We start from the raw sequence: 16,221 nt of genomic DNA, 5'->3' as shown, positions 1-16,221 counted from the left end.
TCTCCAAACACCCACAAACACAATGAGTAACATCTTGAACAATTTAATCCGCATTTCAATAATCTTGAGTATGATTTCCTTTTTGGCTTACACGATTACAGTAGCTGTGACTCGTAAGAAACCGAAGCAGGAGCCGACTTCTAATGGGCCGGAGCCGGAGCCGGCGCCGGAAATAGTACTACATGATTTTGGGGATCCTAGTCCTTCATTTCAGTTTGATGGAAAGATGGGTTTATTTTTGTTGCCATATTGACATATAGGAATCAACATAATCAAAATCATACATATTGTACACACCATATATTGGGCGTTTATCTTCGATGAAGTTATTTGAAATAGCTTTGGCAATTTTGTTTTTTCAAAAATACCCAGTGAAGCTAGCAATGCTATACTTTTTTACATCTAGTTCTTCAGAAGATTGAATACACATTCGCAAGAATTGTTGTTCTCCAATGTCGTAAAGCCCCATATCGGTGAGACATGCTCTTCCTATGGTGAGAAGACAATGTTTCTTAATCATGAGTTACTTTGACGATATAAGATTGTCATTATACTCTTGTTTTATATATATTTCCATACGTATAAAAACTAGGCAGCTTGCCCCGTGCGTTGTGCGAGCAAGATTTGTAACTATGTTTGACTTGTAATAAAGCATACGAAACCCTATGCAACAGTAGAATGCAAATTCGTTTGGTATCAGTTACACTATCAATACTAAAAAAAAGGTCAAAACCCAAATATAACAAATTAACATATTTAAAAAAAAAAAAATCAAGAGTTGCAGCGTGAACCGATGCGAATTTTGTCGGTACCAACATTGAACTATTGAACATGTAAAAGCTAAGCTATGGATAGCCTAACAAAAATGACTGAAAATTATCAAGGTAATTGTATGATTCAAGAAACATAGCAAACTTTTACACAAACATAGCAAACTGGTACCGACATTGAAATTTTGAAGCCTTTAAAAGTTTGCCTAACAAAAATAACTGAAACATAGCAAACTGGTACCGACACAAACTATACAGTCCATTAAAGGCTTCAAAATCTCATGTATCTGTTTTGTAACTGTATGATCTGTGTTGGTGATAATATTTATGTGATTCAAGAAACATAGCAAACTGTTACACAAACTATAATTCAAGTAGTAGTAACAAATGCTATCTCAATGTATGAATCATATTCTGTTATTATAATAAACCATAAATTAATATAAAAAAAAGGAAATTTGTTTGTCAAAACCTACTGATCCACCAAACTTATTCATAAAAGACCGTTCACACTAAAAGTTTTATCCATTTTTGTTTTAGAAATATGAGAAAAGCATCTCTTTCTTCTCCTTAAGCTTCTCACATGTCACTCAACAAGTTCGTCAGACCGTTGGAACACCCCCACCGGCCTGAAAATTTTCAAATATAGTAACTCTATCTTTCTCTTTTTAACTTTAAAACAATTTTATTTGACCGAATCAAGAGGGTCAAACAAAATATTTTCGCATTCCGCTTGAGTACTCTAATAGTCCGGTACACGGTTAATTTGGCTGGTCGGAGGGTCAATGGACCCTGCGGATCCTTTGTAAGTCTGCCAACTTAGCAGACATGATTATTAATGTGGATTTATATATGGTACGGTTTTTAGGTGCCAAACTATTAGTAATGGTTTTTTTTTTTCTTGGAAACCAAAACCAAACTTTTGAAAAGCGAAACCGAACCAAGTAACAGTTTGGTTTCATGGTTTTCTGAACCTTACTTCCATCACAATTTACCAACACTACATCCACTCTTAAATTTCATCATTGTCTAATGAAGTAATTAACAAAACAACCATATAATGTCACAACACTTTCCATAACACAATCTCATTTTTATACTCTTAATTTGCACATATCAATTCGATGGCCAATGCATGTCGTATCTGCCCCAAGATTCCGAGAACTTTTTTTTAGACACATGTGACTTTCAAAGGATGATTAACCCGTGATGCTACCGGGTAATAACTCCTTAGAATGGCTTCTTGCAGGATCGTTTAACCGAATCCAAAATTTGTTAAAGAAATCAATATGAAACACAAAGATTAAACATAAATTCCCTTAGATTGATTTGCAATAATCCCCTCAAAACTTGCACTTTATAGCCTAATGACAGTTAAAGCTAATTACAATTAAATCCTTAAGTTGTTACTAAAAAAATAAATCTATTTGACTAAAATGATAAATATATTTTGTCTAGAAAAAAAATACATTTCTTCAACTGGGAGTCAACATTGCTTAATATCTTAAACACAAGCGCCAATCCTTCGTCCAAATACATACCGCTCGACTTTAACTTTGTGCGTAAGAGGGCGACACTTGAACAACACAGGCATAGTTGTTTATTGTCACCGAAAATACTTAACGAATATTGTTTATTGTCGGCGGTCTACAAACTTTTTAGATATGGTCCTTTAACTTTTATAATCTACATCTTCAACCCTTGCACTTTGTTGATAACACTAGACTATGCTATTTAGACCTAACAGTCTCCTCCTTAGGTTAACGTCATCAAAATCTTGAATCATCTTTAGGACTGTCACTACATGTGAACTGTGATCTTTAAATGGCAAGCTTTAGTCACAATTGGGCATAGCGACACTTGGTATGTATTTGGACAAAGGATTGACATGTGCGCTTTCAAAGATATGAGAGAATGTGACTCCCGGTTGAAGAATTATATTTTGTCAAGACAAAATATATTTTTCGCTTTAGTCAAATAAGTTTATGTCTTAGTAAAAACTCTTAGAAATTAATTGTAACTAGCCTTAATTGTCAATAAGCTATAAATAGTAAGTTTTAGAGTTTATGTTGTAGGATACATTTGGGGTTTTGCACGTATAATCATATTTGCAAATCAATCTAAAGGGATTTTTATTTTTTTGTAGAATTATTGTGTGTTTCTTATTTTTATTTGATTTCTTCAGCAAATCTCAGATTCGGATTAAACTATACGATACCACTTAAAAAAACACACACCAATCTTTGTGTGGTGATATCATGGGATACATTTTGTAAATTGAGGAAAAATCATAACACAAAGTTACAAACTCATTATATTGATAAGAATAATATCGCGTTTCATTTTACTACTCTATCGTTCTTCTGTCTAAGATTATGCATTGTGGTTTAGTTAAAAAGTGCATAACGCTCTGTCACATCACTCGGTAAATGCCAAGTAGGCAGTTAACTTTAATCAATCTACCCTTTAACAAGTGTATTGTGACCTAACTAAAACATATATATATATGTATATGTGTGTGTGTGTGTATAGAGAAATGTTAAAATAAAAACCCACTCTAGTTGCGAAAACCCTGGAAACTATATACTAGTCATTGATCTTGATGAATTAATTGTTGAGATTGAATGATTAAAATAAATAATATTATCATATTAAAAAAAGATTAAAAATATACAAAATGGCAACATTGTAATTTTGTATATTCTACTTTATGTCATCTCATCTTTCCTTTCCCCCCATCTCAAATCCCAGACTCTTTCTCTCTCTTTTCATTATTCAAACCAAAACTCTCTCTCTCGCTTCATTCATCTTTCATTCACACAATCAGAACTCTCTCTCTCTCTCTCTTCCATCATCTTTCATGTTCCCTTTTCCTCTATTAAAACCACGATCCAAAGCATATCGAATCCAAGATCCAAGGTGATGACGGCGGCGAAAGCCTTGGTGTATCGGAAGGAAATGACGGCGGCGAAGGCCGTGTATCGAAAAGTTCCATGTAGCGGTGGTCGATCGTTTACCACTTGATCCGGTGATTTTTCTCTACAAAAGGTTCAGATCTGGAGATTTTATATTGACAAAGTTCTGAATAAGAATTTATGGATGAAAGTTGCTGGGATCTCGTCGTTTTTAGTTTTTTTTCTTCTCTTTTTTAAGGTATTATGTCGACAGAGTTCAGATCTGGTCGTTTTAGTATTTTGTTTTTTGATATATTCTTTGAAATTTTGTTTGGATTTTAATCTTATTTATATTTTTTGAAATTTGTTATTTTAGAGTAAAAAAATAGCTTCATTATTCTGTTTGTTTATTGTTGGCCCTTAAAAAGATTCAAATTTTTTTAGTTTTGTTGCAATTCTTGAAAAAATCTTGAATTTGGTAATAAATCTTCATCTTATTTTTTGCTGGAAAAATAAGACATTTGAGTGGGGTGGTGTTTAGAGTTTGTACAGTTTTTTTAAAATATATACGTACATTTTTAAAATATATATTATGCTTGTCTAAAAACGTATGTTTTAATATACAAAACATATGTTATGTTTTTCTATAAGCATATGCTTTAATATGAAAAAACGTATGTTTTTTTGTATCGAAATATTAATATTTAAGTGGACCATATTTAATATTTGCATAACCCATACATGCGCAAGAGAGAGTGAGAGATGGGGTTATACAAAGTTTATGAACATTTAAATACATAAGAGAGTGTGGAATACAAGTATTGTACCTTTAAGAAATCAATCAAATTAAAACCATCATTTTAACTATTACTTTTTTTCTATATAACCATTATAAGATAAAGGGTTTTAAATTTTTTCATAACCCCTATGAGGAGTTAATTATAGTGTGATAAAGTTAATTCAAAAGATAGCGTGGGAGTGAGGTGGTGTTCAGAGTTTGTACTGGAAATATTATTATCCAGTTTTTTAAAAATATATACGTATATTTTTAAAACATATGTTACGCTTGTCTATAAACGTATGTTTTAATATGCAAAACATATGTTACGCTTGTCTATAAACGTATGTTTTAATATGCAAAAACGTATGTTTTTTTTGTTTCCGAATATTAATATTTAAGTAGACAATTTTTATTATTTGCATAACTCATACTTGCGCAAGAGAGAGTGAGAGACGGATTATACAAAGTTTATGAACATTTAATACAAAAGAAAGTGTGAGATACAAATATTGTACCTTTAAGAAATCAATCAAATCAACTAAAACATTATATATATGAAAGCCATGTGCTCATGGCTTGAATAATGAACTAAATATTAGTTACATAAAATAAAGCTAAGAACTAAATAAATAAATTTATTAATCCCATAATCAAACCAAATTAAAGCTGTTAACTTTTTTCAATCTCATAATTAAAACCAAAATACACTCATATGGATTTTTATTAATAAAAAGAAAAAAAATAATGAAAAAGTAAAAATACAATCTTTATATCTTGAAAAGGAAAAAAAAGAAAACACAATTTTATCTTGAAAAAAAACATCAAAGATCTACCAACTATATTCAAAAGAAAAAAAAAGAAAAAAAGAGTAAAGATCTACCAATAAGTCTTGCCAAAAAAATATCTACCAAAAAAAGAAAAAAAATAACCCTACCCGCCACTCCTTCATCTGCAGTCAAACACCTTCAAGTATCGCCGGAAAACCCTAGCCGCAACTCGATCTGAACCATAACTCAATCTGAACCTACATCTAGCTCGATCTGAACCTCCATCAGACTTGATTTGAACCTTCGTCTAAGCTCAGAGATCTGAAAACCAAAACTTGCATATGCCATCCTTGTTCATCGTAGTTATAAAACCAATTTCATAAGAAAAAGAGATGAAAAAAAAGAAATTATAAGCATTCATGGTGTTCTTGAGAGAGAAATAAGAATAAGATTAAAGAATTATGATATTTGATGATGATGATACATGAAAGAGAAACCAAAATTAAAGTAAGATGCGACATAAAGGATCTAAGTATAATATGATGAATTTACCTAACTACCCTTTTGATTAAAAACGTTAAATCTAAGAAGGACATACGTGACACATTTGGAACCACACATTTGAGTTTTCAGGGTTTTCGCAACTAGAGAGGGTTTTTTGTATATACTTTGATGTTTTAGGGTTTTTGTATATATCTGTATATACTATTAAATCAATAGGCTTTAACTCAACTTCCCTTCTTCCTATTGGTTGTTTCCTAAACTTTCCATCTCTATCTACCACCTCTTTAATTTTCATTTGAATAAAATAAATCAAAATTAAATTAAAATAAGATACAATAAATTCCCTTTAATGATTCTCTTTAACTTTAATTTAATAGTGATTAACCAATTTATTTATTAATTAATTACGTTTTTTATTATTTATGTTATTTTTATTATTCTGTATCTAAGTAATATAACTAATTAACCTAGAAACCCAATCAGTTTTCCTCTTTCACGACTCCATTCTCATTGACGGTTCTATCCTGTTCCACCTATCACTACTTTCAATTCATTTATCTGTTAAATTCACGGTCCACCATCGATGAAGGTGCTCACCATCAACGTTACCTCTGGTCAGTTTAATCATCAGGCTTCCTTCCAAGTTTAATTTATTTGAGATAATTAATTGATATTTCATCCATTAGATTCAATATAAAACAACCTAATATACAAAGATTACAGATTTAACTTTACTATACTTGTGTCTAATTTTATATTTATGAAATATCATCTTCTGGAATCAATTTATTTAAATTAGGGATAAATTTTCCATTTGATTAAGGAATTCTTTAATTACGGAATTTCTATATTTTAATAAATTATGATATATCATTTGATCATTTGATTACGGTTTTGATTAAACATTCTTAAGGGTTACTATGAATACGGATTTGACCGATTGACTAATTCAAAATTAGTCAATAAAAGATTTTAATATATGAAGCTGATTCTAATTTGAAATATATGTTAATTTATAATTATTATTACTACTTATCATATGTTATATCAATGACTCAATTTTTAAATTGTTGTTTATTATACTAGAATTGTGTTATTGTTAATACGTAAAAAAAGAAATTACTTAGTTATTTTTACACAGCTTATATCATTTACTTAATTATTTAAATGCTTATTAATTATATTATGTTTATTTTTATAAAGTTCAACTATATGATTCACAATTTAAATATATCATAATTGATTATAATTTTAGATATTAGATATACAGTAATCGATAATCATTCAAGATATACGGTAATTATTTAATTGATTGAATTGATGATTAATTATATTCATGTAAATAAAAAAATTAGTAACTAATTTTTTCATATTAAAAAGTTAATTCCATATGTTTAAATATAGTCTAGAATTAAAGATTTGAATTGAATTATTTAGTATTTAACAACATTACATTTTAGTAATTCAAATTTTGAAAATCCCTTAATCCTCATTCCCTAATTTTCGTCTATGATTGAATGTAATTGAAGTTCCCTAATTTTATGTTTTTAATTAATTCCGTATATACATTCCTTCTTTATTCATTCCTCCAAAAATTCAATCCTTTACTATGAACTATATATAAATACTTCACTTTCACACACGAATTCTTACACTATCACACCAAATTAAGCTAAAACGCTTTTTAGGTTTCTAAGGTTTATATTTTTGTTGTTTATATCATTCATTTTGTTTTTTAGTTTTTTGGTTAAAAGTGTTATTTTTCGTAAATTAATGTTTTTTTTTCACCACCAGGAATATGGAGCCAACAAACATCACCATGTTGAACCAATTGGATGTCCTTAACAGTAACTGTATCCTCAAGGTGCGTATTCTCAAACTTTGGCGTCTTAAGGACAATTCAAATCCCGGAGAAGATTGGTCCATCGAAATAATTGTTCAAGATGAAATGGTAGTTAGCCCAAACAATAGTCAATACATGTGTATAAATTCCTAAAAAATTAGCCCGGAGATATTTATGTGTATAATTAGTCCAAACAATAATATAAGTCTGTGTATAATTTTTAGGGATTTACACCATCGAAACTACTGCATATTGCCTGGAGAAGTTGACTTTTTTTCAGCTAAAACGCTTTTCTTGGTTTTTAAGGTTTATATTTTTGTTGTTTATATCATTCATTTTGTTTTTTAGTTTTTTTGGTTAAAAGAGTTATTTTTCATAAATTAATGTTTTTTTTTTCACCACCAGGAATATGGAGCCAACAAACATCACCATGTTGAACCAATTGGATGTCCTTAACAGTGACTGTGTCCTCAAGGTGCGTATTCTCAAACTTTGGCGTCTTAAGGACAATTCAAAGCCCAGAGAAGATTGGTCCATCGAAATAATTGTTCAAGATGAAATGGTAGTTAGCCCAAACAATAATCAATACATGTGTATAAATTCCTAAAAAATTAGCCCGGAGATATTTATGTGTATAATTAGTCCAAACAATAATATAAGTCCGTGTATAATTTTTAGGGATTTACACCATCGAAACTACTGCATATTGCCTGGAGAAGTTGACTTTTTTTTTGTTTTTTTAATACAGGTATTCAAATTTCGTCAACATTTCAATCAAAGCAATCAAACTTTGCTCACCATTCAATTAAATGCATACAAGTATGTTTTGTGATGTTAAATTTCTCTTACCTATTGTTATGAATTTAATGATTTATATCATCACTAAATCTAAATCTAACTCTAATTGCATTTTGACATGCCTTGGAATATTGTAAGGTTAATTTATCCACCGATGTATATTGAAATAAAGTTTGTATTGTCTTCATTAGTGTTATTTTCTATGACAATTCGATTTTGGAACATAACAATTTTTTTCTATTGTCTTCATTAGTGCTATTTTAATCATTCAAAAGTGTGTGTGTGTGTGTATATATATATACATATATATGTGTGTGTTTTTTTATTATAATTACATTTAGTTATGTTTATTTTATGTCACCATTTTATAACCATAGTCCTCAAAGTTTTATGCCATATTAATAATTTTATAAACTTTAAAACTTTAAAGTGTAACTCAAAGGTAAATTTTGTAAATCAATGGTCAAACATTTCATAATGTGTAACATTGCTACGATTGAAACTTATTATTTTTAAAAGGATTTTTAGTTTTAAATTTTAAACTTTTAAATTTAACTGGTTAAACATTCCATAATGTCTAAATGTACCATGATTAAAAATTCATTATTACTAAAAAGATATTCAAATTTAAATTTTAAAATTTACAATAACTTAAATATTTTTACAATCTGGTCAAACAATCCATAATTAACCTATTAATGTAATTATGATATTAATTATTATTAAATTCAAAAACATACTAAATCATCTCATTTACATTATATAAATCTTAAGATTGAAAACCCTAATCATTATAATCTCTATCTATCTCTCTGTTTCGGATTCCTATCTCCATCATCGTCAATTCCGGTAAGGGAGATTAATTATTTTCCGGTAAGGTTTAATTTGATACTCTAATAGTCGATTCTCATATTATTCATTATTTCATTAACAATTCTTTTTCTTTTCCCTTTTTGTTTGTATTGATTTTAATTATTATACAATTTTCTTATAATCTCTTTAGGTTCCATATCAACATAAAAAAATCAATGGAGATGTTGAACTATTACGCTTTTCGGTAAGGTATTTTGGGAAATACTATAATACCAGATGGGTTATTAGCATCTTGAGTTGAAGTCATAACAAGTTTAAGTCAATATTAGAGTGTATACAAGTTATGGCTCTATGAATCGTTAAACAAGTCATATAAGCCAATTGATGTTTCTAAGTGTTTAGTTATTAGCTATTAAAATAACTAATTTGTTCATTTTTATATTAATTTTTGACAACAACAAAATGCTACAAATTAAAGTATAAACCTTGTATAAAAGGAAGTATTTAGGGAGTTGTAAATATTAAATTTATGATACTTTTGTTAAATAAATCGTTAGATTGTATAGACTTTCGTTCGTGTCTATTTTAAATTACACTTCAATAAGTTCTTCCTACATCCTGTCAAAGTGAAAGGTATTGGATGCCAATTCTTACATGTTGAAGAGATAAAATAATTTGTGAATTAATTATTGGATATAGGTGAAGGGAATGATGGGGTGGGTGTCCAAATGACGACAAATGAATGTACAAATTCCCGATGATCTTCTAATTAACAATTCATTATATCCAGTATATGATTTAATAGACTTTGTGTATCCTTCGATTTTAGACAAGTTCAATGAACTTACTTTCAAGAACGGGGGATATAATATTACACTTGAATATCTTCTAGATATATGATAATTATATAACTAGTCTAACACACTATTTAACTTCATCTGCAATATTGTATGCGCAGGTTGAGGTATGGCTCCAAACGTTTGGTCCAGGAACACACACACCGATTCATAGGCACTCGTGTGAGGAAATTTTTGTAGTCCTAAAAGGGAGTGGTACTCTTTATCTTGCATCAAATTCTCACTCAAAGTCCCCTGGCAAACCAGAGGAGTTTAGTATATATTCAAATAGCACATTTTATGTCCCTGTTAATGATGCTCACCAGGTAATTTTCATGTTTCGGTTTATGTTATAATTCCGCATTAAAGTAAGTTTGATTCAAGTCTTTCCTGCAGCTATGGAACACCAACGAAGAAGAAGATTTGCAAGTTCTGGTTGTTATATCTCGCCCGCCTGTTAAAATGTATATATATACTTTTTCTGTTACACATTATTATGTATATTGTTATGAATCTTTTAATTTTTATTCTTCTGAATGTGTGTTAATTTATACAGATTCATGTACGATGATTGGTTGACGCCACACACTGCAGCGAAACTGAAATTCCCATTTCCGTGGGATGAGGAATGCTACCAGAAAACTATAAAAGATGAGCTTTAAATTTTATTTGAAGAGCCAAATTTTTAAATGTATGATTAATGCCTTGTTAGTAGTTTTTGCATGAGCTGACTGATTGAGAGTTCTAATAATCGTATTTGAAGCTTTTGTTGCAATGCTAGCACATGTATTTCTTAAGATATGCAACAAATGAAGTCATTTGCTGTTGTTTTGTGTGTGTGTTTTAACTTTTAAAATAATTGATGTATTAAAACCTGTAAGAATCTCTAATGTTATTTTTAACTCTTTTTATTTATTTCTGGCCGGTCACTTTGTTGTGAATATATTTTGTGAACAAATTCTGGACTGTAAAACAAATTTTGTGAAAATGCATATCGAGTACGTTTCTCAGAGATGACCACTTTGCTGATTAGTTTAAAAACAACGTAAGTAAATCTAATTAAATCATAGTGATTGATTGATATACGTGCATCATTAACCAACATGATGTTTTTCAATGTAGTTAAGGGTTGGATTAATTGATGAAAGCACTCGACATGTTGCTGCTCATGGTTGATTCTACTGTAAGGATTACTAAAACTTGTTTAATTGATCTGCTTCAATTTCAGAGTGGTTTCTTGGTTCTTATTTTTGTAAGCACGCACTAGTGCAATGCAAATGATTATGTATTGTATGTGTGTATGCACATAGGAAAGAGACAAAAGTATATAAAACAATGCCCACACATAAAAAATAATAAGAAAAACTCAAAGCCACCTAATAGTCCAATTACTGATATGACAAAAAAAAGATTGGACAATAGATATAACCAAGAAAACAGGTTGAAACGAATTTAACTAAAAACACTAAATTTTTTAAACGGGCTGGTTTATATAACAACTAAAAATGTATGGGGCAAGCTAAACCTCATATCTAGGTTGAACATAAACAAGCATATTTCAACTAATTGCATCTAAATTGGTGAGGAAGAACTTGATAATTCAAGATTAATTAGGTGATTATGTACGTGACAATTGGGAGGATGGACGGAATGTTGCTACGCATAACAGATATGTTTTACTAAGTAAACCAAAAGGATATCAAGGGATCATCGGTTGGGTAAATCCTAGTTCATACCATGGACATTTTTGCCACCGATATGAAAATGGTCAAAATACCTTGTGGATTTTATGCCTAGACACATAGATTCTCAACACAACAAATACCAACTCATATCCAGCAAAGAAAAAACCATTTATACACGAAAATTGGCATGCCATCAGTTAGATAGAAGTTTCAACACGATTATTAACATGTCATCATCAGATAGGTAAAGATTTCGAAACAAATAAAACCACTGACTCCAACTCCTTGGACATCTATAACACAATAGAGTTAAATTAGGTCATGAAACAGTTTTTTATTTGTAATCTAAGATAAAATTAAACAATAAACGCGACATGAGTTCTAGTTCCGATCACCCCCCTTGGATGAGGGGTTGTTGTTTAATGGCTTGCAATTGCATTTCAACACATGTCGGTTTGACCTCATCTTCTTCGACTCCAACGAGCCGGATTCATTTTGTAAATCTTTGATTTAAAATTAGTGTAACATCCTAAAATATCCTAATATTAAATAAAGACAGTCGCGTTTAGTTACTGTGTGCTAATGGTTAATAAATATTAAATGAAGAAAGATCATGGACTTGGATTAATTATGGTGGATTAAAGGGTAATGGGCCTTAGGTCCATGGGCTTTAAGGGATATAAATATCCCCTTAAACCATCCTAAAACCCTAACTATCATTTCCATCTTTCATAAATCTCTACACACTCAAAACGCACGCACATCCTACACCACTATATACGGACGAGAGAGAGAGAGGCGAGATCCGAGCCAAACGAACGTCGATTCTTGATAGATCCTCATAGTGCAAGGTAGATACAAGGCCTAAAGTTCGTAACCAAGCTAAACCGTAACCATAAAACACGTAAAGGTATGTTCTTGATCTTAAAGTTTACATTTTTATAAACGTTTAGCCTTGAAACTTAGAACGGGATTAGATCGGGTGTAAATGAAACGTAAAGTTGTAAACTTGATGATAAAACGAACCTAATGAACCCATAAACCTGTGCGGCTCGATTAAAAGAAAACCCTAAGATCTAGTTTGGAGCGTTTTAGCTTAAAGGTCCAACCTTTATGCGTTTTCGGGCCGAATCTTATTAAAAATGACCAAAGGAATGATAGCGGGTTGGTTAAAATCATAACCAAGAATTAAACGATAAAACTGAGATGATTATAGAGGTTTTCGGGATGAGCCGTAGCTGCAACTGAACAACTTCGTCTGCAAGCTTAAGTTCGCTTGCAAGCAAGTTCGCCTACTAATCAAGTTCGCTGCAGGATAAGTTCGTTTAAAGGTTAAGTTCGCTGATGGTTAGGTTTGCCAAATACTAAGTTCGCTGGTAAACTTCGCTTGTTGTTAAGTTCGCCAGCTGACCAAGTTCGCCAGCTGACCAAGTTCGCCAAGCTTAAGTTCGCTGGACGCCAAGTTCGCCGAACATGATAATGCTTAAGTTCGCTAATGTTTAAGTATGCTTAACGTTTAAGTTCGCTTATGTTAAGTTCGCTTAAAATGCTAAGTAAAAGCAATCCAGTACTAGACCACGAATCGGGCTAACGAATGAGTAGGTGAATAAAATAATAACTTAAAATCCTAATGGAAAATGCGTTAAGACAGTTAATGAAAATAAAATTTTTCCAAGCTGACCTGGCAGCTCGACCCCAGCCAGGGGCTCTGCCCCTTGGACCCTGCTAGGGCTGCCGCCCCTAGAACCCCCGCTGCCAGGGGCGCTGCCCCCAGACCCCCGTTCGTTGTGGGTAATAACTAAGACTATAAAGATGATATTAGTAGTGATAGTTAATTGATACGTGTAATTATTATACAGTCAGTCGTGCACAACTGAAGAAAGGAATTACAATTAACGGTGAACGTAATCGAGTTCAGGTGAGTTTATAGCCCCATTCCTTGTTATGTTTTCGGGGCTGTGTGCATACTCGATGTGATTAGTTAATACACTTATCCTAAGTGATAAGTGTATTCCATATATGTTTTATGTGAAAGGTATAATTGTCTGCTTGTCGGTATATGAACGATCTTCGGATATTACATGTACTGCCAGGTAAAGTTTTGATGATAAGATTATTGTATGTGAAGAATGAATGATGCATGTATGTATGAACTTACAATTATGTGTATAGAGAGGTATGGTATGAAGGTATGGAAGAAAGGGTGACCGGACCCTAATAATATCCGAGGATGGAGGGTACCGGACCCTAATAATATCCGAGGATGAAGGGTAGCCGGACCCTAATAATATCCGAGGATGGAGGGCACCGGACCCTAATAATATCCGAGGTATGTAGGGCAAATGCTCTTTATAACGTAAGGTTAGTATGTGTATGAAAGATTGATGGACATGTTAAGTATGTAATGTGTACCTTCGGGCACGTATATGTGTATGTAAAGTAAGTTATGTGATTAACTAGAACTCACTCAGTGTAGCTGACTTTTAGTATGCACGCAAGCAAATAGGTTGAGGCAGCTCGCTTGATTGAAGACACATGGCATGGAATCGAAGTTACAGGCATCTCGAAGAAATGTTGTGATGTTTGAAAGACTATGTTTTGTTTTAAATGACTATGAATGTTTGATAAGACAAGATTCGAAAGTTATGTAATGTTTTATGGTTGAAGTTTTATATTCAGCGTAAAGTTTTAATTAACTCTAATAGAAAGAACTGTATTTATAAGTAAATCCAACACCAAAGTAGGGCTACCGGTAACGGGGCCTTACAATTAGGAGAAGAATGTGTGTGTTTTTAGTGTGTGTTTGGCTATTATTAGTAAGATAATTGTCAAAACGTTTGATTAGCTTGATTAGTAAGATAATTGTCACCTAGTTAACACGTCAGGTAGACACCCAAATCCTTCAATATCAATAAAAGGAAAACACTGACAACCATCGCTACGCTTAATAATAAATCAGTGAATAACTTCATCGCACTTCCAGCTGATTATATTCCCATCAGATTCACGCTTATTCATATATGATTTCTTGATAGCTGGCTCGAAATCCCGTTTTAGAAACCTTTTAAATTTCTCCTGACGAGGAGGATCAGAAGCAAAGTATTTCTCCTAACAACTAATCTTTCGTCAATAGAGGTCATTAGAAGCAGGTTCATCCTCTCGTAAAATATCATACGTGATGGAGCCAAGATCAGAATACTTGACATATTCAGACACCCCAACCCTAATAATGACTTCATTTGCTTCATTCTCATCATCAACATTTTCAATCAACACTTCTTCAATAAGCATATCAACAATATTTATGATAGTCACAATCTGTGGCTACTTAACCACCTCAAAATCTATTGGTTTAGAAGTACCATCATCGCCACCTTTATCTTCAGCCACCATTTCTTCAATCTAGTCACCAATAACTTCATCGGTTTAAGAGAAATCATGTACAAATTTAATGGTCGTTGCTCATTGTCAGCAGGAGAATTAACACGAGAATTTGGATTTCCATCGTTATCATCCTGGTTATCATTCCCCATGAACACCAGATTCCATATCTGAGCATGGCTTTGCAGTCTGAATAAATAAGGCATCTACTTTTTCATTCAAGAGCCTTATATCATCATGATAGTTATTAAATAGTTAACCGACAACCTTGAAATTCAATCGTTATCATCGTTATCATCCTGGTTATCATTCCCCATGAACACCAGATTCCATATCTGAGCATGGCTTTGCAGTCTGAATAAATAAGGCATCTACTTTTTCATTCAAGAGCCTTATATCATCATGATAGTTATTAAATAGTTAACCGACAAACTTGAAATTCTCATTTGCAGTTGTAGGTCATTTTGGAGCCGGATCTATACAAGGGTTTTCAGATAAGGATGAGTCAATGAGCGTAGAATATAAGAAGAGCATGAACAATCAACCAAATATTACTTCGATGTCATGAGGTAATATATTACAAAAAGTTTTCTATAGAAAGCTATGGAGAGAACCCAAAAACCTTAACGATGTGTTCCTGAGTTTAACTTAAATGAAGAAAGGAAATGAAATGGATTGAAAGAAAAAAAGAAAGTGTTCTTGAGATTTTTTGTTGGAAGGAAATAATAAATTGTGTTCTAGAAATTCATTAAAGGAAAGAATTGAAAGGAAAAAGAAGAGGTTTAAAGAGTAAAATGAATTAAAAGTGTTTCTTTCCAAATTGAAATAAAAGTGAAGAGGAAAGGAAAAAGGAAAGAGTTGAATTGAAAGGAGAAACTTTCTTTTCCTTTTATTTTCATTTTTTCGTTAAATGAACTCGAGAACAGTAAAGATTTCTACATAATAAAATCTATTTAAAGGATGGTGCTCCATAGAGGTCTCTAGTGGGCCTATGGGCCAAATCAACAGAAATGGCAAGTTTTTTTTAACACAGGGTTGTCCAAGAGGTAGGTCGAGCCTCGGCCATCACCGAAGGCCCGATTTTGAGAAGGAACTTAAATTAAAAAAATAGTTTTATGTAAAAACATTATGATTAATTTAGAATTTTTA

General features: G+C 31.6%; 1 protein-coding gene across 1 annotated transcript; it reads left to right on the top strand.

Moving 5' to 3' along the window:
• Nucleotides 1-7,514: 7,514 nt before the first annotated feature.
• LOC143578013 (auxin-binding protein T85-like) lies at nt 7,515-10,914 on the top strand. Its single transcript, XM_077061700.1, has 6 exons — nt 7,515-7,698; nt 7,784-7,865; nt 7,965-8,034; nt 10,063-10,332; nt 10,403-10,470; nt 10,563-10,914. The coding sequence occupies exons 1-6, from the start codon at nt 7,515-7,517 to the stop codon at nt 10,666-10,668; spliced, it is 780 nt and encodes a 259-aa protein (XP_076917815.1). The 3' UTR covers nt 10,669-10,914.
• The last annotated feature ends 5,307 nt before the right edge of the window (nt 10,915-16,221 follow it).

The sequence above is a fragment of the Bidens hawaiensis genome, unplaced genomic scaffold (assembly GCF_021521415.1).
Source record: "Bidens hawaiensis isolate Kalapana, Puna unplaced genomic scaffold, B.hawaiensis_p1.1 tig00028994_1, whole genome shotgun sequence".
In the NCBI taxonomy this organism is placed as follows: Eukaryota; Viridiplantae; Streptophyta; class Magnoliopsida; order Asterales; family Asteraceae; genus Bidens; species Bidens hawaiensis.
Note: the sequence above shows the minus strand (reverse complement) of the source record. Positions and strands in the feature narration are given on the sequence as shown.

Coding starts and splice junctions, on each gene's coding strand:
- LOC143578013 (XM_077061700.1), top strand. CDS start 7,515: ATGGAGCCAACAAACATCACCATGTTGAACCAATTGGATGTCCTTAAC. Junction 8,035..10,062: donor ACAGTGACTGTGTCCTCAAG/GTGCGTATTCTC, acceptor AATATCTTCTAG/ATATATGATAATTATATAAC. Junction 10,333..10,402: donor CTGTTAATGATGCTCACCAG/GTAATTTTCATG, acceptor TCTTTCCTGCAG/CTATGGAACACCAACGAAGA.